General features: G+C 36.6%; 1 protein-coding gene across 1 annotated transcript in view; it reads right to left on the bottom strand.

The window, feature by feature from the left end:
- Positions 1-23,675, bottom strand: part of ankrd28b (ankyrin repeat domain 28b) — a 40,989-nt gene extending 17,314 nt beyond the window's left edge. The window contains exons 1-7 of the mRNA XM_067449063.1: positions 23,457-23,675; positions 11,013-11,096; positions 10,841-10,919; positions 10,652-10,722; positions 9,479-9,679; positions 9,216-9,303; positions 8,968-9,110 (exon numbers count right to left, since the gene is read on the bottom strand). Of these exons, the coding sequence (XP_067305164.1) occupies positions 8,968-9,110; positions 9,216-9,303; positions 9,479-9,679; positions 10,652-10,722; positions 10,841-10,919; positions 11,013-11,096; positions 23,457-23,483 (693 nt within the window). The 5' untranslated portion in view covers positions 23,484-23,675. The remainder of the gene's footprint in view (positions 1-8,967; positions 9,111-9,215; positions 9,304-9,478; positions 9,680-10,651; positions 10,723-10,840; positions 10,920-11,012; positions 11,097-23,456) is intronic.
- Between the last annotated feature and the right edge of the window lie 2,901 nt (positions 23,676-26,576).

Genomic DNA, 26,576 nt, shown 5'->3' with positions numbered 1-26,576 from the left:
GCTCGGACACAACGTGCACAGGGCTCTACGCTAACTTTTTTCTTGAGGAGCACTTGTGCTCCTAATTAAAAAAATTTAGGAGCACAGTCAAAAATTTAGGAGCACATTCTAATCCATCAAACACATTCCAATTATAACTTTCCCATTACAGGACGATATTTGTCCTTTAATGTCCAGGGTCATTTTACCATTATAAGAGCAATGTTTTCTAATCTTATTAAATGTATGCATCATCTGTCAATTTCTTAAATTCAACATAATTCTGACATTATATTATCATTAACTTCTGAGAGTACAGCACAAATACACACAAAAAGCAGAACTGGACTTCATACTATCAAACACCTATGCATTTAATGCATGAGTTAATGTTGTATGAATGTTTTACATATAAGTTTTTGAATTTAGAAATATGTACAAATTAAACTTTAAAAGTTTAATATTTTAAATAAAAAAAGTCCATGCAAAGTATAAATATGAAAATAATAACCGCCAGTAGGTGGCGGCAAGTCATTCAGTCAATAGTTCAAAACACAAGATTCATTTGAATCGAATCGCTTGGAGATGCGAATCAGTTCTGGTGAGGCTTTGATTTTCACAAATAGACAGTGTTGTGGCTAAAACGTTGTTACTTAATATCAACTTGTCTATTAGATTTTTGTACGAGATCAGTATCACACATGCAATCATGCCAATACTCGGAGCTATAGCAAGCTGTAACTTTTGGCGCTCTGGCGCTTCATAAACAGAACCGCATGCGTCTCGCGAAAGAACATTGCAGCCGGATCTACTTCTCTCTGTTTGTGGTGAGTCACGCAGATATTGTGCTAATCCGCAGCGGGAATAATTTATTTTGTGTGTAACGTTACAGTGATTCAGAATAAGACAAAAACCCGGTTTGGAAAAAATCTTCATGATATACTCGCTCATTATATACATTTAGTATTTTTTTTAAACAGCATGTGTGATAAAGATTAACTCAAGGGCTTTTTAAATGTATTATTAATACATTATTGTTTGATGGCATTTATGCCCCAAGCATCCGCTAATTTCTGGGCTTGTTTATGATAATCCAAACGTGGTATTTCCAGTTAATTTTGATTTGGCTGATAAACAGCGCGAAGCGTCTGGTAAAGTGCACATGGCTGCGTCGTCAGACTCGTCACACGTTTCACTTCAATCGTTGTAAACAATCGTTGTTTGAAGTGTAGTCCGTCGCGCACGTTTTTGCACTTCTTCTGCTGAGTGCTGACTGAAGGCATGAAAAGCAGTTGATTGCAGTAGGAAACATAGCCTAACAGTTTCTCAGTGTTGATTCAGTCAGTGTTGTAGTTTTTATTCCGATTGTACACATCCATTCATGAGAATCGATCGGGTCACTCGCACCGGTGCGCCTAAATATTTTTTCACAGTCGCACGCAGTAATTTTTAGGCGTAAATGCGCCCAAAATGGGCGTTATGTAGAGCCCTGGTGCACGGGCTCGGGTAGGGTCGGGCTTGATTTTTTGAGCCCGATCTAACCTCTAGACAGAACACAGACTGACTGAATGACACTAATTTAAAGGGGTGATTAATTGAGAAATCAACTTTCCCTCGAGCTTTTGATATATAAAAGGTCATGTTAATATAAGAATATCCTGCAATTTTCAGAGCTGAAAACTTCCTTCTTAGTCAAAAAAAAAAAGCTTTTATAGACACCAGGCCCAGAAAACGATCTCGTGCTTCATCCTTACGTCATCGCACGACGAAAGACCGCCTCTACAGAATAAGCAGCACATGTAATTCAGTAGCCCCACCCAATAAACCATGTTCCATGTCAACAAATGTTCCAATAAACTACGTTGAAACTAGGCTCTTAATCTCCTATTGTTTATTTTTTATAATTTTTTTCAGTTAATGCAGGTTATAAAGCGAACTTTATAGTGATATTTCAGAGCTTACTAAAATACTTTAGCAGTTATTAGCCGCAAATTTCCTCGGAGCGAAGACGGAGCGGTGTTTCTGATATCAGTGAGTGAGGCGAGGAGAGGGAGATGGTGAACCCGGAGCGGAGCGGAGGGATTCTTGAATGCTTAGAAAGAGCGTGGAGGGGAAATTGCTGCCGCTCCACTCCGCTCTGACTCGCAGCGGAGCGGGGGCGTGGCATCACGATGGTGTTTCTCCGGCACGATGTCGCATCGGCACAACCCTAAATTACAACAACACAAACAAGCCACAACACAACAAAATCACCACAACACAACAGAATCAAGCCACAACACAACGAAATCAAGCCACAACACAACAGAAACAAGCCACAACACAACGGAAACAATCCACAACACAACGGAAACAAGCCACAACACAACGGAATCACCACAACACAACGGAAACAAGCCACAACACAACGGAAACAAGCCACAACACAACGGAAACAAGCAACAACACAACAAAATCACCACAACAAAATCACCACAACACAAACAAGCCACAACAAAATCACCACAACACAAACAAGCCACAACAAAACGGAATCACCACAACACAACGGAAACAAGCCACAACACAACGGAATCAAACCACTACACAACAGAATCACCACAACAACGGAATCAAGCCACAACACAACGGAATCAAGCCACAACACAACGGAATCAAGCCACAACACAACGGAAACAAGCCACAACACAACACAACGGAAACAAGCCACAACACAACACAACGGAAACAAGCCACAACACAACGGAAACAAGCCACAACACAACATAACGAAAACATCACAACACAACGGAAACAAGCCACAACACAACGGAATCACCACAACACAACATAACGGAATCACCACAACACAACGGAAATGCTCCGAACACGAGGGGGCTCTTGGAGTATACAGCAACCTTTGCCCTGATAAAGACCATTGTTGGCTCTTGTATTTTAAAATGACTTAAGTAAAAAGCCTTTATTAGGTATGGCTTATTTCCTTATCCTTTACATCTGACTGAGTTCCTTGGACCTGCCTTTTTTTGTCATTGCTCAAATTTCAATGTTGTGCATTATTGAGTCAGTTTTTTTTAGAATGCAACAAAGCTGTGGAATTTTAACATGTTGGTTTTTAAAGCTCCCGTTCTTCACGTGTTTTCGAAGCTTTGATTATGTTTACAGTGTGCAATATAACATGAGTTCATGTTTCGCGTGTAAAAAAAACTCTTATTTTTCACACAATTTACTTATCTGTACACCGCTGTTTCCTCTGTCATAAAAACAGCCTGATGATTTCCTTGTTCTATGAAGTCCCTCCTTCAGAAATACGTAACGAGTTCTGATTGGGCCAGCGCTTCCCATGTTGTGATTGGACAGAAGCTTAGCGCACTTTGCCCGGAAAGGTCCCGCCTCTTACCATAACGGGGAAATGCAAGCACTGAATGCGCGCTCTTCTCCACGTGGGAGAGCAACAAGACCAAGCCCCCTATTTTGCGTGTTCTTGTGGGCGGAGGGTTAGTCAACAAACGGTTCTAGTGACGTCATTACATCCCTGCACTTCCTGCTGTAGTCCAAACCGGCCGTTCGCTGTAGGCTTTGAAAGGGAACTTCTGTTAAATAAAATCTCGCTTGGCATTGAACTTTGAGCTTTATAATTTTACAGGTATTATTTATGGTCTAACAGCAACATTACACACTAACTAAAGTTTGAAAGATGGAATCGCGAAGAACGGGACCTTTAAATGTTAAAAGTAATTTTAATTCATACAAATTATGTTTCAACTGCATGGTGGAACAGACGTTCCCCTAGGCATCAAGCGCCGTGACAGCGGGTAAAAGCATTCACAAGTGTAAATATGTAGCTATAAGGCATGTAGGTGATTTTGAATATCTCATTTCGATATACAATGGTTACACACTTAAAACTGATTGTAGTGGTCGGAAGCATTTCCGTTGTGTTGTGCCAATTGTTATGTTGTGGCTTGTTTCGATCATGTTGTGGCGATTTCATTGTGTTGTGGCTTCTTTCCGTTGTGTTGTGGTTTAATTTAGTTAGGTTAGACTACTGGGCCACCGTAGTTTATGCTCAACATTACACACTAGCCAAAGTTAGAAAAGTGAAAATTTGTTTTACCACACCTTTTACCGAAATGCTCTGATTTCGGGGTTTATATGATTGAAATCTGGCATCCGCAAGCATAAAAGCTTGAACGCTCCTCTTTTACCCCCGGCAAAAACAGAGAGTGATTTTAGTCAAGTGTTTATTCTTTTTAAACTACATTTTAGGCTCTTCTTTTTTCATTAGCGATATTCCATGTTGAAATAGTCAAAGCTATTGTTTAAAGACGTGTATCATCTCTGTCCTATTCGGACAGTTGTTTTACATGTGGACGTCCGTAAAAATACATTTGCATGCCAGCTCAGTGATAAAACTCGTGCATTTGGATGGCGATTTATTCACACGGTTGGGGAGCGAGTTTTGTGATCATACGAACCTGGGAATGCGCTGCTCACGTGGTCAGTTGAATGATTGTCTGCTGTAAATAAAATGTCGGCTTGGAATAAGAAAAAAAATCATGTTTAATTTAATAGGAAATAAATTAAATTATTTAAATCTTCTATTTAAAAAATAGGAAAATAGGATGTCATTTTGAAAATTTGGAAATGAGCAGAAATAAGTTAACACAGCCTCTTATTTACATGAGGTGAAGATAATGCTGCTAATTTAACATATATAACGTTAATTACTGCCATAAAAACGGCCCATTTCAAATGTTTCATTGTTTTTCTTCTCTTTCACTTTTGGTCAGTGATAAAAGATTATTCTTGTAAATACTTTCCAGCATTTCAGTGCTGCAAGTTATGAAAATACCTTACGACCCCAAGAGAAACAATTACTGTCCGGAATAGGGCTAATGAACATTTTGTGTCACATTTTTGTTAATAAAATTAACACTAGCTTGAAATACATCCGAAGATCCACTGGATGTGCTGTGTGTGCAAAATAATTTCTCCATCTCCATTCTTGAGTAAAGGAGTCTTGTAAATTTCTGTAAATACACTATGAGACACTTTGCCGCAAAACAAAGTCACTGATTTACACACTGTACAGGCTTTCAGAAAAGTTTAATTACAAACCTGTCTAATAGAATGTGCAACTGAATGACGCTGAACACAGGTGTGCAACCAATTGTCGTATAACCTGACGACTCCTGTCCCTATTATTGTTATGTCCCTTTTGAGCCACGGGGCTTAACATGGGGCTTTTTTTTTTCAAATGCACAGCAGGCTACTCTCTAAGTGCCTTTAAAGTGGATAGCTGCATGAAATATTAGCATGATTCCCTCTGAAACATATGGACCAAACTACCCTCACGAGTATAAATTCCCGTGTGAAAGCAAACCACACTGTACATTTTATTATGTTCTGTCAATCAAACTGACTGCCACTTTTCACTGGAAAAATGTAAATCAAAAATACAATTGCACGCTGCCCTAATAATTTTTGGAAATGATTCTCAGAAATGTATTTAAGCTTAAAGGGGTCACTGACTGAATTCCAGTGGGCGGGGCCTATGGTGCGATGATGTATAACTATTCTTGCTCTGGAGGCAGACATATGCAAATGTATTTCCAGTGTGACATCAAAGATTCCGAAATATGAACAAAAAAAATTGAGCTTGGTAACAAAAGGTATGACAGTGAAACTAGTGACACGACGCTTTCTAAAAATGAATGGCCATGATGATTTTACTGTTTCAGTTGCTGGATAAAGTTTGTTTATCTAATATATCTTTGAATACCTAATAAACATTTAATTCCACCAACCTTTAGAGAATCTAGTCGATCCTATGAAGCGTTTTTAGACACATAAAAACGTGTAAAAGTTCATCCTGCAAATTGGATGCAGACATGAGAGTTCTGCTATCACAGGACACATTTGAACAAGCGCTTGAATTATTTGTGGCAGCCCGCTACTATATCAATATTGACCGCCACAAATAGATTTCAGTGCTTTCCATTCATTAACTAGACTGTGACGGCCCAAAATATTTTTAAACTTCTGATAACAACACAAAATGTCATGTTTTGCACCATTGCTGTCAAACAAACTAAAATAGAAAGCTCGGTAAGTCCTTATTAAATCGCAAAAGCCTGTCTGTTTGCGCTGCGTAAAGAGGAGTTCGGGCTTGTCCGGCCAGTCAGTCTTACGAATTGCAATTGGTACATCTCTAATATTTACTTGCTATTTAGTCTTTTTTTAAACAATTTTATTTGTGAAAAATACTAGGATCACTGTTTTTATTTGACAGGTTTATTCTTTATAGTTAAGTTAAAAAAAAAGTCATTAATTAAAATTTTATTTTAAGTACAGGGGGGATCGAAAGTTTGGGCACCCCAGGATTTTTTTTTTTATTAATGGCATAAAGACGCCAAGATGGAAAAATCTCCAAAAGGATCAAAATGACATCCTTATAATAAGTCAAAAAAAGTTAGATTTTATTTCCATCATTTACACTTTCAATATAACGAAACAAAAAAATGCCATCTGCAAAAGTTTGGGCACCCTGCAGATACTTGCAGTACTTTGTACTGCCCCCTTTGTCAAATATCACAGCTTATAAACACTTTTTGGAGCTAGCCAAGAGTCTTTCAATTCTTCTTTGAGGTATCTTGACCCATTCTACCTTAAAAGAGTCTTCCAGTTCTTTGAGATTTCTGAGCTGTCTGTCATGCACTGCTCTTTTCCATCTTAGGTCTATCCATAGATTTTCAATTATGTTGAGGTCAGGAGATTGTGAAGGCCATGGCAAAACCAAAAATAGTTTATGCCTCTTGATATAATTCACCATGGATTTTGAGGTGTGTTTAGGATCATTATCCATTTGTAGAAGCCATCCTCTCTTTAACTTCAGCTTTTTCACAGATGGCATCAAGTTAGCATCCAAAATTTGCTGAAATTGTATTTAATCCATTTTTCCTTCTACTCGTAAAATGTTCCCTGTGCCACTGGCTGCAATACAACCCTAAAACATGAACGATCCCCCCTGTGCTTAACAGTTGGACAGAGGTTATTTTCATTCAATTTTGTGCCCTTTCTTCTCCAAACAAACCTTTGCTCATTCCAGCCAAAAAGTTCTATTTGAACTACATCGATCTACAGAACTTGTTTCCAAAATGCATCAGGCTTGTCTATATGTTCATTTGTAAACTTTAAACGCTGATTTTTGTGTTGAGGATGTAGAAGAGGTTTTCTTCTGATGACTCTTCCATGAAGACCATATTTGTACAAGTATCTCTATGGTGGAATAGTGTACCACAACTCCAGTGTCTGCCAGATCTTTCTGGAGGGATCGTGCAGTCAAACATGGGTTTTGACTTGCTTTTCTCACAATTTCTGCGAGCCTTTCTATCTGATATTTTTCTTGGTCTTCCAGATCTTGCTTTAACTTCCATTGTTCCTGATAACTGCCATTTCTTAATTACATTCCAAAAAGAGGATATTGGCATCTGAATACGCTTTGCTATCCTTTTATAGCCTTCTCCTGCTTTGTCAGCGTCAACTATATTCAGTTTCAGTTTTCTAGACAACTGCTTAAGCCTAGTTCAGACTGCACGATTTTCAAACTCGTCGGGTCACTGCTCTTTTCACACTGCATGACTATCTGGGGTATCATTCAGTCACTGCTGTGTTCACACTGCACGATGGTTTGACGACAGAGGAGTTCACACTGCATGACTGAACAAGAGGAAGAATCGCCGACAACTCTCTCGCTCTCCGGTGTGCAAACTACGTTTCCCAAACACACGTGCGATGTGACAAGTAAACAACACGAGATCATACGTGCGTCAGACCGGAGTTCTCGCGCGAGACTTGGAATTGTTATTAAAAATGATAAACTGCACAAAGTTTGCTTCAAATTGCATGTGCGCTGATTTGTGGAGAAAAAGAAAAAAGATTATGGCGGAAGAAATTGTTGGAGAGACAGAGGGAGCCAGGATTTTGTTCTGCAAAGACAGTTTGAGGTAAATAAATAATTATTTAATGTGCTGCTGCTGTGGCTGGATGTGCAAATGTTTGGCATTTGTTTCTGTTTGATAGAATTGTAAATATATCTATTAAAATACTGAAATCTGCTTTATAACTCCTCCCTGAACCTCCTGCTGCCCTGTATCTCACTCTCTCATTGGCTGTCGGTGTAATTTTCAGTCAGAACGCAGTTCACACAGCAGGAGTTTGAATCGCCGGCAGGTCCAAATATTTAGCATGCCAAATATCTCACCGGCGTCGGCGACTCGTCGGCGATTCTCTCTGATAGCGTCTTTGATTATTCACACTGTGTGATTGTCACTCGCGTGCAGGAGCACCGATTTGCCTGTGATCTCTGGCATTTGTCGGCGATTTCACAAAACCTGTCGGCGACTCAAAATCGGGGCAAAAATCGGGCAGTGTGAACTAGGCTTTAGAAGAACCCAATGGTGCTGATTGTTGGGGCAAGGTCAGATGATCCTGGGTATTTAAAACCTTTGAGATTGACATCACCTGGTCTATCCAGACGATGATTGAGAACAATCCATGACACTGTCAGGTCTCTGCTTGCCAAAGAGGGCAGTACAAGGTATTAATTCTGCAGGGTGCCCAAACTTTTGCAGACACCATATTTTTGTTTTCTGTTATTTTGAAAGTGTAAATGATCTAAATAAAATCTAACTTTCTTTTATATATTATAAGAATTTCTAAACTGTCATTTGATACCTTTTACTTGGGGTGCCCCAACTTTCGATCCCAACTGTACATATGTATATTAAGTATGTATTTATGTAATTGCAGCATGCTTTAATTTACTATAATTGAACTAAACAGTGTTATAAATATCCGCCAATGGCCACCTTGCCTCTGCAAATACAGTGTTGCTTGTTTTATAATATCGGCAGCAAAAATCATTGGCGATACATTGTACAAACATTTATTAAGACAATGTGATTTTTGTGAAAGGTTAACACTCACATCCACTCCTAAATCCAGCAGATACTTCACTACACTGATCATCCCGCTGGACGCTGCAGCATGGAGGGGTGTGTAAGCTTTCTTATCCTTACATGTTACCTCAGCACCATGCGACACCAGCATTTTTACCACCTCCATGTGACCTGAGATACAGAAAAAAAGAGTTGAGGATTTTAAGGGGTTTTGAATTTATAGATCCCACATATGGTTGTGCAAGAGACTGTAAAACAAACAATACTCCATCTCACCCATGTATGCAGCCCAGTGGATCGCCCTTCTGTCCTTCTTATCAAATGCATTTATATTAGCTCCCCTGGATAGCAGTAACCGCACCATCTGACAAAATAAAAACACTATTGAGGACATTATTTAACATTATCTCTGCAGAGTATGCAACCCTCAATTTATATAACATTAAAATATTAATCTCTCAATTGTACCTCAAGCTCCTAATGAATTCTGATCCATAATTTTAACAAACCCACACATATGCAAATGCATCTTGACTGACCTCCAGGTGGCCACTAAAGGCAGCGTGGTGCAGAGCTGTTCGTCCAGCCCGATCTGATACATTAACGTTGCTAAGCAGTGGCACCAACGCCTCAGCACAGCGAACCGCTTTGTTAGCAGCAGCCACATGTAGAGGGGTCTGCCAGTTCTTATCTCGAGCGTTTACATCGGTAGAGTGCTTCAACAAAACCTGAACCGCCTCCTGCAAGACACAAGGTCACATAAACAGGCAGATCAATAATCTGAAACATTGCTTTTCCTTGTATGCCTTAATTTGTCCATTTACATGCATGAGCTCAAGTCAAACTATTTTTGCACTGCAAAACAGAGCAAATATAAAAACAAGAAAATTTGCATTACAAAATATTATATTTAGAGCTATATATATTTAGTGCTATTATATATATATATATATATATATATAATACTATATTTAGTGCTTGAAGCTTCAGATATCTTACAGCAGTTTTTCTCACTTATATCTTTGTTCTACTGTTTTTATTTATTTATGGTTGAAATACATTTATTTTTCCTTATTCTATTACCATTTACTTTTATAATTCAATGTTTTACTTTATTTACATATAAATTTAGGCTACATTTGACAGTTTTTAATTTAATTTGTAAAATGTTAATATATAAATATTTCACTTTAAATAAAACATTTTGTTGGTTTCAAAATAGTTTAGAATAGTTTCACAATCATTTTTGGCTGTGATGGTCAAATTTATATCAGAATTTTGGTATTCAACATTATATTTTAGTATACCATTATAGTTTTTATTAATATTTTGAATTAGCTTTTACATTTTTAATTATAGTTGTAATAGTAATTTTGTTGCGTACGTTTGTCCTTTATTATTGTAATTTTTTTCAAAATATAGATACTTTTTATTTTAGAACATCAAGATCAACTAAACAAATTAGAAATGGCAACTAGCAGGAATAAAATATGTTTATTTTGCAATATTTATTTTATTTCACACAACAAAAATGTTTTTATTTTATTTTTATATATAGTTTCAGTTTACTGAAAAAAACCTTGATAATAACTACTGCAATTCTGGTATCGAGACAATCCTGCTCTACAGGAAGTAGAGTTTAGCATAAATCTACAGGATCCAAGTGCTTGTCTACATGCATAGGCTGTCACATGGCTCTGTGATTGTAGTACCTCACTGCAGGATGCCACTGCGCGGTGAAGAGGAGTCAGCCATTTGTTGTCTTTGGCATTCACCCTCGCCCCTACATCACAATCGAAACATCAAGAGATTCATGAATAACAATAAATCAAAGCCACATCTGATCCGAACACACCTGGAATCAAAGAGAAAAGATACTAGAAGCTTCCAGGTGCATTTACCCGATAAAATTAACAGCTCTATAATCTCAGCATCTCCTAGGTAAGCAGCTGCATGCAGTGGTGTCCTTTTCTCATTGTCCTGAGAGAAATTAAGAGAGATCTTGAGTCAAAACGTGATGGTTCAATTAAGAAATCTGGCCATGAAAATTCATATAACAGGTTAAAATCTTACTTGTACATTCACATCCTCTTTCTTGAAAATGAGAGAGCGTACTTCATCCGGATCAACATTGAAAATAGCTTTTAGCAGTGCAGGCTGAAAGACAGAGAAACATCAAATCACACAACTGACATGGCCAAGTCTAATTATTTTGTCCTGAGGGATAAACTTAAATGCGGAGCCTGAGATTGTGTTTGCAATATCTGGGTAAACATGGTTGCATCTCTCCCCCAAAGACTTCCGACAGCAAACAGATCCAACAACACATTGAGGTAATGTTGTCATGAGACTGCATGTGTATTGCTTATGTAAGTGCATCTCAAGGGCCAGAGTGATTCTAAATAAAACCTGCCTCTGCCTCTTCGCCTCGTCTTTTTGAGCTGCAGTACAAATTGACACTAATGGGTAATTCTTCAATCACTTGTCAATTTTCTTTCCCTTACCATAATTGGTAAGAAAACATGCTTTCATTCTAGTTGATAAACACTCAAGCTTTAAAGGATAGATTATAATAGCTTTGAACGTGGTCTCTCTAATTAATATTTCCTCATAGAATTTTGTGTCTCCATGTAGACTTAACTTTGCCACTATAATAAATATCTATAAAAGGAGTTAAAATAAAGAAAATATATATATTTTTAAAATTGTATTATATTTGATCAAGATAAATATGATTTTAAGTTATTTGGAAAGAAGATTTTCCTTATTTGTAGATACTTTGTCATTTCATTGCAACAAAGAATTGCTGTAGCCAACAATGTTGTCATTACCTCTGCATTTCTCCCCTTCTCCAGCTCGCCTCAATGTCTCCTAATCTAGTCGTCTAATAAACCTGGCATTGTATATTATGGCGACTGTTGGTTTTCACTTCTGTTCTAGGGATGGGCAAGAGTACTCGAGTGCTCGAACGTGACAGCGAGGATCGTTAATGAAAACAATGATCGCTCTGACATAAAATATATTTGTTTTATGAGGTCTGACTGGTTATGGTTAGTATTAGACAGCATGCCTCCAGAGACGGGCGAAATGTGAAACTGGATTTTAAAGCGTGAACTGCAGTGATGCCTGGAAACACTTTGATCATGAAATACAGTTAAGTGCAAGATGTGCAACGCCAATCTGTCCTATACATAGCATTATAATGAAAACAATGTGATTGAATGTAAATGATCTGTGCTTTAGTTCCCCTTGTATCAATGCGCTGTTAAAGGAAATCCAAAATGAGTTACATCAGACTAGCGCGGTCAAGTTCATGTGTGTATCCGTGTCCTTTTCTGCAGATGCAAGTTGTAAGATTACTTTTATGTTGTCTATATCTGATTAATCTCATATAGGACACGTCTGGTTAAGTTTATTAACCAGCTATCAAAGTGTTACTCAAATTGAATGGTGTAATTTTCTTCAGTTTCAGCTCAAATGCAATGCACGACATTATTGAATCATTATTTGAGACGGTCATATTCTTTTTAGATATAATCTAGCAGTTGTGTTGTTTTTACTAGTCATATGTTCATGTTTTCATAGACATGTTTTTAAGTCATGTTTGTATCTAGCCTGGATGCCAGCCAAACTCAGCCCCGCCCACAACAAATAAGCTCGGGCAGTTCGGTCTGGACTTGATCCATAGAGGAGTAATTATGCCTGAACAGAAAATGTTCGGACCAGTGAAATTTTCTGGGCGGGCTTTAGACGATGACGGACAGATGATAAACAGTAACGTAATCATCCACGCCAAAGGCGCTTGGGTTGAATTTGTTCTAATCCTAAATGGAGAACTTGTTCGTATATGCATTCACCTTCACTTGACACAAATTATGATCATGTTAGTAAGTACTCTCTGTAAGCTTAAAACATTTCTTTACAACACCGGCAAAAATTTATTCCGGCATGCCCGCAGCAGACAGTGTTGCCAAGTTTTAATAAAAAACCCCGCAAACTACTAGCCCAAAATAGGCTTCCGGAAAAAAATGGTGTTTGGAGGGTAAAATGCGTTTTATTTTGGCAAGGTTGCCTGCTAAAATTCGCATTCCTGGGTCTATATATCACATAATTGACGTTGCTTCAACCCAAGTCATGGAAAACAACCCTTTGGGAAAACCGCAGACTTGGCAACACAGTGCAGTTGAGTTCTGTTGACAACTAATGTTATGCGTCGCTTCGTTGCTCTGATTGGTTGTAGGTCTATCCAATTGATCTCTTTCCTGGTTCGGTTGAAACACCCCATAATTACAGCCCGATGGAGTATGACGACGTCGGGCTAGTTTGTATGAACAATTTTTTTTCCTATTTAGTTGCTCTTTCGTAGGTTACTTTGGACAAATACGTCTGCTCTGCTAAATGCATAAATGTAAATTTGGTTGCCAAAAATCAGTGACATGGGAACACATCTTTGCCAGAACCACAGTGACACATTGAAAACCAAAACTTTTGTTAATTTTAAATCATGACTTGAGAGTAGCTCTGCTCTATTAAGTATCAATAACAACATACAAAATTACATTTACAATAATTTCACAAAAATGGGATCAAAACGAGAATTGCCATCACGCTAGTGTTGCACCATATACCGGTACTAGAAAAGTATTGCAAGACCCTGCTATTACAAACTGTACGATATGGACTTTTATTAGTACCGGTACTTTAAGGAGGACAGCGCTAATATGAGCTGTATTTCTTAATGTGCGTGGATGTGTGACAGCAGGTGTCAGGACGTGTGTGCAGAGCACTGCTTCCAACGGTCACTAAACATTGAAAGTAGTAGAAGAGTTAAATATATACAAGCAGCGCATGACAGAGAAAGCAACAGAAATATGCGTGCATGAGAAGAAAAAGCGTGATGCAGGACGTGCTCGTGCTACCGGACTTTGACCTGAAGCGTGCACACGCCTTTCAGACAACAAACATGCGATATCCATTCAGTTCTTTCACAGATTATTATTTGGGTTTGATAGGTCAAACATATGTAAAAATGCACGGTCTGGCGAGTATTCAGGTAAACACAGTCGGATACGTCTTTAGTGAGCATGTACAGCTGAGGTAATTAGATCAGTGCAGGTCGTATGCCAGACCTAATATTCTGTGTTAAATAATGTTAAACAAACAATGAAAAATAGAAAACCACCACATGCTTGGCTAAATAACTAAAATATATTCATTAAGAATCAGCGTAAAGTTAAATTATAGATTGAAGACTAAGTAAGCAGTTTTATATTTGATTATTTAATTTCTTTCTTGACTTGCTACTGTTAAATAGACCTAATGAAGCTGAAAAATAAAGCACTGTTTTTGTCATATTGTTTGTAATTTGCATGTTTTGCTTATTTTTAAAAACAGATACAATTAAAAATCTATATTATAATTATAAGATTACATTTAAAAAATATTAAATTACTCGTATCATAAAATAAGATTTTGGTCATCCCAACCTGTTGAGAAGTGAAAGGTTAGTGAATGATAACATGATTGATAATGATGATCCCTGTAAAGATCTTCACACTAGCATGTAGTTATTATAGCAATAACAGAAGGGAATGGTCAAAAACCAGGGCAGGAACATGCTGGCCAAGTAAATTTTAAGCAAAAAAAATAAAACAATGAATAATAAGTTCTGTTGTCATATTATTCATATTACCTGTTTTGTGTTTGTTTTTTACCGTGGTATCGATTTAGTATCGGTATCGAGGTATTTTAGTCTGGTATCATATCGAAGTCAAAAATTTGGTATTGTGACAACACTACATCACGCACACAACATTTAAAACGTACACCTTCACAAATTGAACCAAAATCAACTTCGGGCCATCCCGATTGCTCACTCAAATTACTCAGTTTTTAAAAACTCTCAATTGCAATTTAGTCGTACTGTCAAGTAATCGCGAAATGGTGCATTACGCCAGTCGTACTGTCGAGCAATTGCGAAATGGTGCATTGACGCATGAAATGAGTTTCCGATTACGTGCCAAACTGTTCAACGTGATTTCAAAAATAACCCTTGTGCTGAGTTTGCATGTTTTAATGTCTTCATATTATTACAAAATTACAGTGACTATATAATTTCTACCATAACGTGGCCAACTATTAAAGATTAGATAAACATTGGAATTCAAATGTAATTTGACCATTATTCAACAAGGATTTGATCTCCTTTAAAGAGTAACACCAGGCCATTGGCACCCTCTGCTGGCATTTGTTATAATACATAATGTACATACAATTTGTATTATATGTATTTTAAGCTTTTATAAAAGCTTTGGTCTGTCTAGGTTCTTTTTTACCATCACAAAAATATTATCCGATTACTCGATCAATCATTAAAATATTTGTAATTACTCAATAACCAAAAAAAATCAGTAGTGACAAACAGCCCTAAAAACCAATCATATTCTTGTTCCGAGAAATGTGGTACATTTTAACATGGACGAAATAGTTTGAAGAAGCTTAATTTAGACAAACATCCAGTGATTGGTTTAAAAAAAAAAAACACACACAAAAAAACCACACACCCTAACATTAGTTAAATGGGATTAGGAGCCTCAAAATGATATATTCAAAAATGCTCTTCATTCATTAAAAAATGAATTCAAAAATATGATTGTTTCCACCAGTGTGAAGTGAGCAGATGGTACAGACAAGGCAAATCTGGGTACATTTTAAGTACATCAATTAATATTTAGCCAGCTTTAACAAAACAAAAGATATGAAGGATGCAATACTACTCTATAGGTACTCGAGATCTATAGGTACTCGAGATTAACATGAGATTGACAGAACCTGTGTGTGATACCCCTCCTGTAAGCCATCACAGACTGTCTACTAGGATACTCATCAAGACAGGCAATGGTGGCATAATTTTTGTGGGGATTTGTCTTGCACTCGCATTGAACTAAGTTTACAAAAAGTGACCGTTTGTCCACGTTTTTTTATTATCGATGTAGCAATGTATTATTTGGGAGGAGGCATGTGCATCCATCGACAGCAACACATTAGCGGAACTGCCTGTATTACATGTAGTTATTTTCAACAAACCATACTATAGACGCATCATCAGATTTGAGATGAACCGTGGGTGGAGACTGAGGTTCTCTCACTGAGAACCGTGACACTCCTAGTGTACAGAACATGACTCAGCACTAAGAGAATTGATAACTAAATTTACACGGCCATAGATATTCCATACTCTTATCATCACTTTCAAAAAAAGTTTGAGAACAATGCATGTCTTTTCCGCATCTCATTCAGTGCACTCAGTGTGACTCATGAGAAGTATGTGCACTATGCCCGAGTAACAGGAAGTGTTCAGTCACATTCTTGAGAGTTGTGAAATGAGTCGCAGAAAATTCTGAAAAACAGCCAAGTGTTGATTTGCCTCAGGTTTAACACCACGCATACTTTTGAGAATACCAGCATTGGCAAGGCATTCCGACTCACATTATTTTTAGGAGTAATACACAGGTTGAGAGATGTTTCGTAAATCTGAGGTCATATTAGAGAATATAACTCGTATGTAAAAAATAACAACAAGCACAACAAGATAAAACTAACGAGCTTTTTGTTTGTCACATTCACACAAAAAAATCAACACAAGATGTAGAGTTCATCTCCCCAGATCTTCACTAGCTCATCTAAATCCAGTTAGTCTCAGTTCAGGTTGTCAGCGGAAGGACAGGCTCACACTGAGAGTCGTGAGAACATAACAAGCAAGCACTTGTGCTTGAAGAAAGCTTCGTTTGAAAAGCCTCCTTTAGTGGCTCTAAGCTGAGACAAGGCTCTATTTGTCACATGTGGCCTGCGCTCTACTGGATGCATACAGGGTTTTAAACTCCTATTGAAGCTCTGCGATCGTGTTCGGTCTCCTTTAACAAGCTCCTCTGGTTAATGCCATCACCATGGAGATGAGCTCTTCGGTATCAACACACCCCCTCTAAATGGAGAAACACATGTACAAACACTAACACCTCAACACAGAAATCTCCTTCTGTTCCTGGAGGTCAACCAGGAGAACATGCTATAGAGAACACCTGGAATACTCTGCAAGTGCATAAGCAGGGCTCAACGATAAGAACTGCTTGACGGCCAGCTGACGGCATTATCATGAAGGTTTATAATTTGCCCGCGTTTTTTCACGAGCGATTATGAAAGCCATTCAGGTGCTAAAGAGAACTCTATACGTTACACAAAACAGACTCTCTTTTCTGTCTTATTAAAAAGTACACATAAAATTAACAAAATGCAAACCTTGGCAAGTATCTTTGTAATCAGTTATAGTTATAGTTTAAAGACCACATATGGTGAAAAGCAAGTTTTTAATGTTTGTCTGTCTATGTGGCGTTTTAATAACCCGTATGCAAATGTGTCCCCATTGCTGAGTATTTTCTCTATCTAAAGACAAATGCAGTTTGAAATTGTTGGCGCTTCTGATGTCACAACCTTACAACACTACCTTGTTACTAGGATTGGGTAACGTTTGGATTTTTTATGATACCGGTGCCAAACTGATACTTTTAAAATGGTACCGGTGCCTAAACTGATACTTATAATTCTTTTATTTTTTTAAACCCACAAAACAACGGTGGATGACATTAAAGAATGGCTTTTTATTTAATTTTTAAAATTATTATTATTTAAATTAAACTAGATAAATAAAAGAATACTTAAATATTACTTAAATACTTAAATATATAAATATAAATATACACAAAATACAATTTACTTAAATTTACAGTAAAACCTAAGCCACCTAATCCAATTACAATATGCCTAATTTAACATTAAATAACAGTTACAGTACTAATAAAAGCAAAATTGTCTATTCTTGGTGTGCTACAAACCAGCTTCAAGGTTCAGCATTGTTTTGTAGAAATATGACCATATTCTCTGGCTAAATATGTTAGAACACATCGCGTCATTCTTCTCATGTGACACAGCAGCTGCAGTAGTGCTGTATGACAGCTCAGCTGTATCAGTTTTATTTTTTTATTCAAAATATTCACAAACTTGTTAACTTATGAACTCTCTGATACTCTGATGTTAAAATATGTGTAAGTGAATGTGTTCTAGGGCTGTCAAAATTGCTCAAAAATTACGTTTGAATATTCCCTCTAAAACAAACACGAATATTCGAACTATTCGAACATCTGGTAGCGCATTTTGTCAATGAGGCGCATTACGTCAATAACAGGACAAATTAATACAAAGAGACATAACTACTTGTAAAGGTTGTCTATTTAAGTTTATACATATTTGACAACGTGTTTCTTACACAAAAACAAGTAAATTAACTAATGGCCAAGACCGCAGAGCGCAGACCTCTCTCTCTCTGCAGATAAATGGTTTAAATGAACAAACTTTGAAGCAATTTAAGGTCGCGACTCTTGTCCCAAATATAGCAGGCTTCAGAAGTGTCTGAAACAAATATTATTAATATTAATTTAAGTTTTACAGCATATTGAATGCTCCGAGCAATCTGGGCTGTGCTAAACATGGAACTTTGCCTTGACATGAAACGGTAAATAATCACACCAGTGAAAGCAGTATATGTATCTTATCTGATACATATAAGATACATTCATGCAATATCTCTTCAGTCAGTACGGTAGTCGATCTCATGCAGCTGTGAGCGCGAGCACAATACCAACCTAATACAACCTAATAAAACACTTAACTCCATCACCACGTAGAACATGCCCAGTTTGAAGAAGGTAAGTTAGTAAAGGTAAAACTGCTAAAGCTAGCCAGAGCTCAGAGCCAGCCACAGGTCAGCAGCCTCTCCTATCTTTCCTTGGTATAAGCAGCGAAAAGACCAAAGCATAAATGCATTTATGAAGAAAATTATTGAATTCATGGCGCTGGATGACCAGACGAACGCATAAACCGTCACTTCATGAGAATTTGCCGTTTCATTTGAGATTAAGAAAACTGTGGTCATATGAACAGAGACTCCAAGGTCTTCACGGTAACCCGTCAAAATAAAAGTTTGCTTTAAAAAAATTGCAATTAACAGAATAATTTAGGATAGATTACCTTAGTTACATCTCTATGTAATAATAATATGTCACTAGCCTACTAATAATAATAATTATGCCTAGATGATTGATTAGTTTTTTTTATAAACAATGTTTACTTTTATACAGCCTTTAAATGTTTATGTATTATTTACTTATAATGATTATCATCATAAATAATAAACGTAATACTTTTTTTAAATGGTTAAATACAAAATATATTTAAAAAAAAATATTGCTGTGTTACTGAAATTGGTACGGAGTACCAAAATTGTTATGGTATTGGTACCGACTACTGGAATTTTGGTACCATGACATCCCTAGCTGGTAACATTTATTACCCAATTACTGAACTATTATTTGGAGTTCCAAATCATTTATAATGTTTTGTTTCATAAAGCAACTGATTTTCACTAATTATCCTGGAACAGAACACATTTTTTGAGAGTTGATTAAGTGAGAGAAGATCCTATTTTAATGTTTATTAATTTATTTTATAATAAAAATTAAATTTTGCTTTGAAGAAAAAGTGGATTTTTGTTTGTATATGCTGTCAATTATAGTTCTTAGAAAGAAAATTGGAATCGGCATAAACCGGTATCGGCCGATCTCACTAACAAAAAAATTGGAAATCGGCCAAGAAAATTACAATCGGTGCATCTCTACTAAATTCATCCTCGTCTCACGAAATACATGAAAGTGACCACTGAACTAGGAAAAGAATAGAGTAATGTGATGTGATTGGTTACAGATATCTCGATATCGATACAATATGATATGACTACGTGTTCAGTCTAGGCTTAATCTCCAATTGTCACTGGTGACTGTCGTTTGAACCTTTTTGGATCCACAATCAAATTGATAAGTTTAATTATATCAAGTGGTGTGAGAAAAGGCTATCTCCACTTCCAACATCCTCACATGCGATAGCCTGCTTACCGGGACTCATGCTTTATGTGTACAGATGTGACGTAATGACGCAAAAATATGGTTTAATTTCCCGGGGAAATCCACCAGTACCACCGGAATTAAAAATATTATTACAAGTTTACTGTTGTTAATCGAGCCACGGTAAGTAGATAGTTATGAACACTGGCTGGTTATGTACTTGCTCAAAAATTGATTTTGGATCATTTTTAACCCAAAAAAGTTACAGACTGCAGCTTTAAATATATCCTAATTTCACTAAACTTTAGTGTTGTGATTTATTTATTTGGTTAAACATGGATCTTTAATTAAAATGGCTTATTTCTGCTTTTGTAGGCTCATTTTGTAAATATAAGCACCTTATTTGTATGTGCAAACTGGGGGCCGGTGTGATGAGACGTCATGCTCAGCTAGATTCGCCGAGAACTCGTTCATCTTTGGATGCAGAGCTGCGTGCGAAGTTACATAAAATGCGCTGCACACCGCCAGGCGAAATGGGGTCTTGCGGACCCAACGCGCCCGATCGTCATTTTTGCCGCACGCACCCTCACGCGGACGCGTCGAGTATAAACAAGGCTATAGTTTGAGCCACAGACGTAGTTCAGAGAATCGGATCTGTTGGATTTACAACCTCTATGTTTACAACACGTGAATTCATCCACTTCTCCAGAAACACTTAAAAGTAAGTGGCTGGTGATCTGGGAATAGAATAGAGTAACATTGAAGTTACTAATACAATGTGTATCTGATATGAATAAAACATGTTGAATTATAATGGAAAGGATTATTATTACCTCTTCCATAACATCAGTGTGTATTTTACAAACTCTAAATGTATTGTTTTTTTAGTACTTATGTGAGAAATTCTTGGTTTTCACCAAACACGTAGTCATATCGTATTGTATCGATATCTGTCATGAAAATCGAGATATGGAATTTTGTCCATATCGTTCAGCCCTAGATCGGTCCTGTCTGTCCGATACCCAATCCGGCAAATAATCCGGATTGGAGCCAATACCGATCCTGAGTATTGGATCGGTGCATCCCTAGTGTTGAGTTACATTCAAGCTATTTTAAAGGTCCCATTCTTCGCGTGTTTTCGAAGCTTTGATTATGTTTATAGTGTGCAATATAACATGAGTTCATGTTTCGCGTGTAAAAAAACACAGAATTTTTCACACAATTTACTTATCTGTACACCGCTGTTTCCTCTGTCCTAAAAACGGCCTGATGATTTCCTTGTTCTATGAAGTCCCTCCTTCAGAAATACGTAACGAGTTCTGATTAGGCCAGCGCTTCCCGCGCTGTGATTGGACAGCAGCTTAGCACGATGCCCGGAAAGGTCCTGCCTCTTATCATAACGGGTAGATACGATACACGCGCTCAATGTTATTGCAAAAATGTCTATATTGCCTTATCAGTTTGAGCCGGAAACAGAGCCGAGGAATATCGAAGAGGATCGATTACAACCTGCTCAGGAAAGACTTTTGCTGAATGAATTACTACACTTTTATATGCTAAGTTTTTCAGATTAGTTTCAATTACCATCTAACGTTAGTTAACAAAGCTAAACGTTGCACTTTGTGTCATGAGTTACATAAAATGCTAAACGGACCGACTTAAATAATAAAATACACTTACCGGTTGTGGTCCATAAACAACAAAGAGGGAACTGCGTCCTCTTTTAAGAATAATCTTTCTGCGAATCCGGCATTAAAATTATTGAGATTGAGATTGAGGAAGCAGTCCTCAGCAAAATGTGCTGCACATAGTTTTAAATTGTGATTATAATTTTCCGGAACCGAGTTAACCATAAACTGTTACCATTGATCTCTATGTACAGCGTCCGTGGGAAGGCCAAACAAAAGTGATTTGACTCCGGGATGAAAATAACAGCGTTTCAATGGCATGGCGACAAACATGCTCTACAAAAACAACTCTTCCTATTCTGGACCTGCGAGAGCAAAAGGACAACGCCCCCCGAATTTGCATGTTCTTGTGGGCGGAGGGTTCGTCAACAAACGGTTTTAGTTGCGTCATTAAAGCAGGAAGTGCAGGGCTGTAGTCCAAACCGGCCGTTCACTGTAGGCTTTGAAAGGGAACTTCTGTTAAATAAAATATCTCGCTTGGCATTGAACTTTGAGCTTTATAATTTTACAGGTATTATTTATGCTCTAACAGCAACATTACACACTAACTAAAGTTTGAAAGATGGAATCGCAAAGAATGGGACCTTTAAGGTATGAATAATATTTTTCATAACATTTAAATTTGTTATTTTGGTGATCAAAGATGAGTAATGGGGAACTAAACATAAACAGTGGAGAGAGAAATTAAATATGCTGTATATACATAATGTTTGAACTTTAAAACATTACGTAAGGCTAGTTTTTGCTCTGGTATCAATTGGAATTGAAAATTGTGAAATTTTACTGGTCTCCAAATGTTGGTGTTGTAGAACAACCGTACTTATTAGAATATAAGGTTTAAAATCATTTTAAATATTTATTTTAGTGGCAGGACAAGTAAAAAACTAAAACATTTTGGCAGGTAGTAAAAATCCTGCTAAGCAACCATCAAGTACACAAACATAAATGGTTGAGTTATTCCAAAGAAAATCAGGATAAAATCACTAAATGGTCAAACAAGCAATGTGTAATGTAATACAAATTTAGAAATAGATAGATATCCTGTAAGAGAAAGTTACGTGACAAGTGAAATTTACGACGTCATTAAATCAATAAAGCCCTATTTGGCAGTGTAATCATCACTACACAGGTTAAATGTCCAAAATATGACATCTGCCTCATTTGTTACTGTACATTTGAATGTGCTCTATACTATACACCTTTCATACTACGTAACATACTATGTGTAAAATATATCAACTGCAAAATCCAAATTACCCCATTTAAATTATTCTATAGCTGCGGTGAATGACTGGATTTGTACAACACTGATAGGCGACCATACACCTGTCGTGTACCCTGCACAGTTATCAACCACTGCAGAATGACGTTAAAGTTAGCAATATTTATATGACCTTCAATTTATTATCAACTCTATAAATTAAACGATATAAATCAAAGCACTATATAATCTCGGATATCTGTGTATTTTCACAGCCAGCCGTACAATGAGATGTCAACCATCTAACCTCACGAGACCAACTGTTGACTGAGCCTTATGATAAACCGAAGAGCGATTTATGAATTTACGTTGTTTGAAGCAATTATTAAAGACATTAAGTGTAACATTACACTTCACCAATCATGATCCGTTTTACTAATACCGTGGCTCGCGCACATTTAGCTTAGCAACTATTAGCTACATTCCAACTGAACGAGATGACAAATACCTGAAAACTACATTTCTCGCGTATAACACAATGTATCACTTCTTCGCTCTCTTAAACGGTTTTAGTAAAATTACTTAGTACAGTATAATCGTCTGTGAGGTTTCTGGGTAGTTCACTATCGTGCTAGCACTTATTAGCCTAAGTCGGCTAGCTGTTTCAGACATCACTCACCTGGTCTCTAATTTTGAGAACCACCATGTTTCGATGCTCTCTTTGGCTCACATGCAGGACTAAACGGATATTATTTACCACCGCCACTTAAATGCTGATGTTTTATTGTGGGTAAATCTAGCGCTTCCAGTAGGCCTGGGGTTTCCTATGTGCCACTGATGAGAGCAGGAGAGAAAACTCCATAACATTACCGCCACTGCTGTCTCACAAAGAACGGAGACGATGATTGGCTAGACAGTGGTTTGAGCGAGAGTAAGAAAAACGACGATTGGCTAAAAGCAAGATTCCCCATGTGGAACGCGTGCGTGCGTGTGTGTGTGCGTGCGTGCTAATGTATGTCAGAGCAATAAAGAAGAAGTGCGTGTTTCTCTATCGCATTGACTTCCACTTCACTTTTTTAACAAAATGCATTACAATGAATACAAAAAAGAAGGTTGTGGTTGATAAACCTTTATGAAAACTTTATGGTCATTATATATAGGCCTAAAAGTCTAGTAACCATGTGTTTTTAGCTAATTGATAACAATTTATAAAACCACAGCATTACCACAAATTAAGAGTAGCAACGCCATGGTTAATTTGTGATTTCCATGGTTTAACTATAATGACCAATAATTGTTTTCTTTCTTTTTTATCTTGTTTTTTTATGGTTAATTTTCGTACACTTATGTCTACACATAGCCAGTTTTAAAAGTACTTTAAAGAAAATAAAGTACATATATGGCGCAGTATAAATGTTATATAGAAAAATAAATAGAATTTCTGTTTAAATAAATTAATAACGAAGGTTCTAAACAATACATAGGCCTTTATGGTTATTTGAGGTTGTAATTTTTGAATCTAGAGCTATAACAAATAGCTTGTCATGTTATTGGTTATAATAATATGCCAATATCAATAAGGACATTATTCATTATTATTCTATCGAGCTACGTGGTGCATTTCGCCTCTTCTACAAATTGTACCAATGGAGTTGGCTAATTCTATTAAACTTTGCGTCCGACAAAACTATAGAGCAGATTTGGACAATTTTACACATTTTCTTTATTGGGTTTTCACTTTGTGTTACAGGAAATGTTTTCATAGACCTACAGAAAACAATGAAACCGGTTCCTGTTTATTTAAAGCAACAGCTCTTTGCTACAGTAAAGGAAAGTTGTGTTGGATAATAGATGGCAATATAGATGACATGCTTAAATCATACTGACAGCTTATCTCAGTAAAAATATAAAAAACTTGACAACTTCAATTTTTTATGATAAAAAAGAGAGAATACATTCATTTAGACTGAACGTGGTTTGAGTTGCTGTAAAGACGAGATGAGCGTTAAATAAACGCAGCACTTCTGTCTATTTTAATATTGTGCACCAGATGACGCTAAAGGTGTATTTATACTTTACACATAGTAGCCTACATCTCTCACTGGCTGTTCTAATGCGCCGCAAACAGAGACAGAAATGGACACGATTTTATATGCCCTATACGCAATACCGCTATATAAACAATGAGTTACAACTAAATATAAGTATAAACAGATCTCGGTTTAAAAAAAAAAAAACTGCTTGCTTTCTGTAAAATAGCAGTCTTTAATCTACAGCAGTCGTCGGCGAGCTCACACTTTAGTCAGTTACGAAATATGCACTATTTAACATATTTTGATGTTCAGCGTGCAGAAATTAAAATGTGTTATATTAAGTGATATAAAACATTTGCTAGTTTAGTTGTTATAGCCAAAATTATTAGCCTATTCGAAGAGGCAATGACACATTAGCTAATATTATGGGAGTAGTATAACTTGCATATTTCCATAACCTTTTCAGCATTTTGTATGAATATTAGGACCCTGGAATATCCATTATAATAGGTATTTACATGGAAGATTCACAGAATGTAAAGGGATAGTTCACCCAGAAATTAAAATTCTGTTCATTTGCTCACCATCAAGTTAAAACCTGTATAAATGTCTTTATTCTTCTGAACACCAAAGAAAATATTTTGAAGAATGGGTATTATATGGAACAAAAATACTATATGGAAGCCAATAGAGCCCATCAAATGTTCAGTTACCGATATTCTTCAAAATTAGAAAAAATAACAATCAATAAAAACGAACTACTTCTTATCCGGAGGCCTGTATTGCCCCAAATGGATTTAATCAACACTGTCAGAAAAAAAAGGTACAGTGCTGTCCCATGGGGTAGTATACCGGCACAAATGTGTAAAGGCATTATACTTTTAAAGTACTAATATGTACATTTAAGGTATACTTTTAAAATACTATATGCACCATACCAAGGCCTACCTTTTCACTATTGTACATTGGGGAACTGCCCCAGTGACAGCACTGTACTTTTTTCTGAGAGTTTATCTGTAAAGCCAACAGTATGTCACTGAGTTAAGTTTTAAGGATATTAAAAAAGTAAACCAAGACATATTTTCTGCATATCATGCACATGTTCTTTACTAATTCTTTTACTTAAATTTTTCTCTCTTGACAATAATTGTATTGAAATTTTAACAGAAACAGACAGAAAAGTGATTTACAGGTTTGTGATGTGATGATGTCTATAGAAGATCCCCTTTTAATGTGGATTGACCCGAAAGTCCTGAAATCCTATTATAACCTTAACAGGATTTATCAATTGAAGGGCACTTAACAAACATTAAGTAACAGAATCAGAAATAGACAAATGACCAAAAAAGGGCATAAAAAAACAAGCAAGAAAGAATTAAGAAGGTTCTCATTTCATTAAGACTTTACTTGCAAAATACATTTGGAAAAAAAAAGATAAGGTAAGATATATATAGGACATAATTCAATGGGCTAACTCCCTGATCAGAGCCTAGACTACTGAACTAGTCTGTAGAAACTGATCACATCTAACATTTTTAGTTGGCCAAATTGAATTTCTGAGAATTAAATTGCATCAATTCACAGAAATTCAATTTGGCCAACTGAAAAATTTAGATGTTATCAGTCGCTAGAAAATTTTCAATTGGGGCCTAATTTTTTTTTTTTTTTTTTTTACAGTGTAAAATGATTTCTGAAAGATCATTTAGCTTTACATCACAGAAATAAATTACATTTTAAATATATTGAAATAGAAAACCGTTATTTTA

The sequence above is a fragment of the Pseudorasbora parva genome, chromosome 7, assembly GCF_024679245.1.
Source record: "Pseudorasbora parva isolate DD20220531a chromosome 7, ASM2467924v1, whole genome shotgun sequence".
NCBI classification, from domain to species: domain Eukaryota; kingdom Metazoa; phylum Chordata; class Actinopteri; order Cypriniformes; family Gobionidae; genus Pseudorasbora; species Pseudorasbora parva.
The sequence above is the reverse complement of the archived record's forward strand: the minus strand, read 5'-3'. Positions and strand labels throughout refer to the sequence as shown.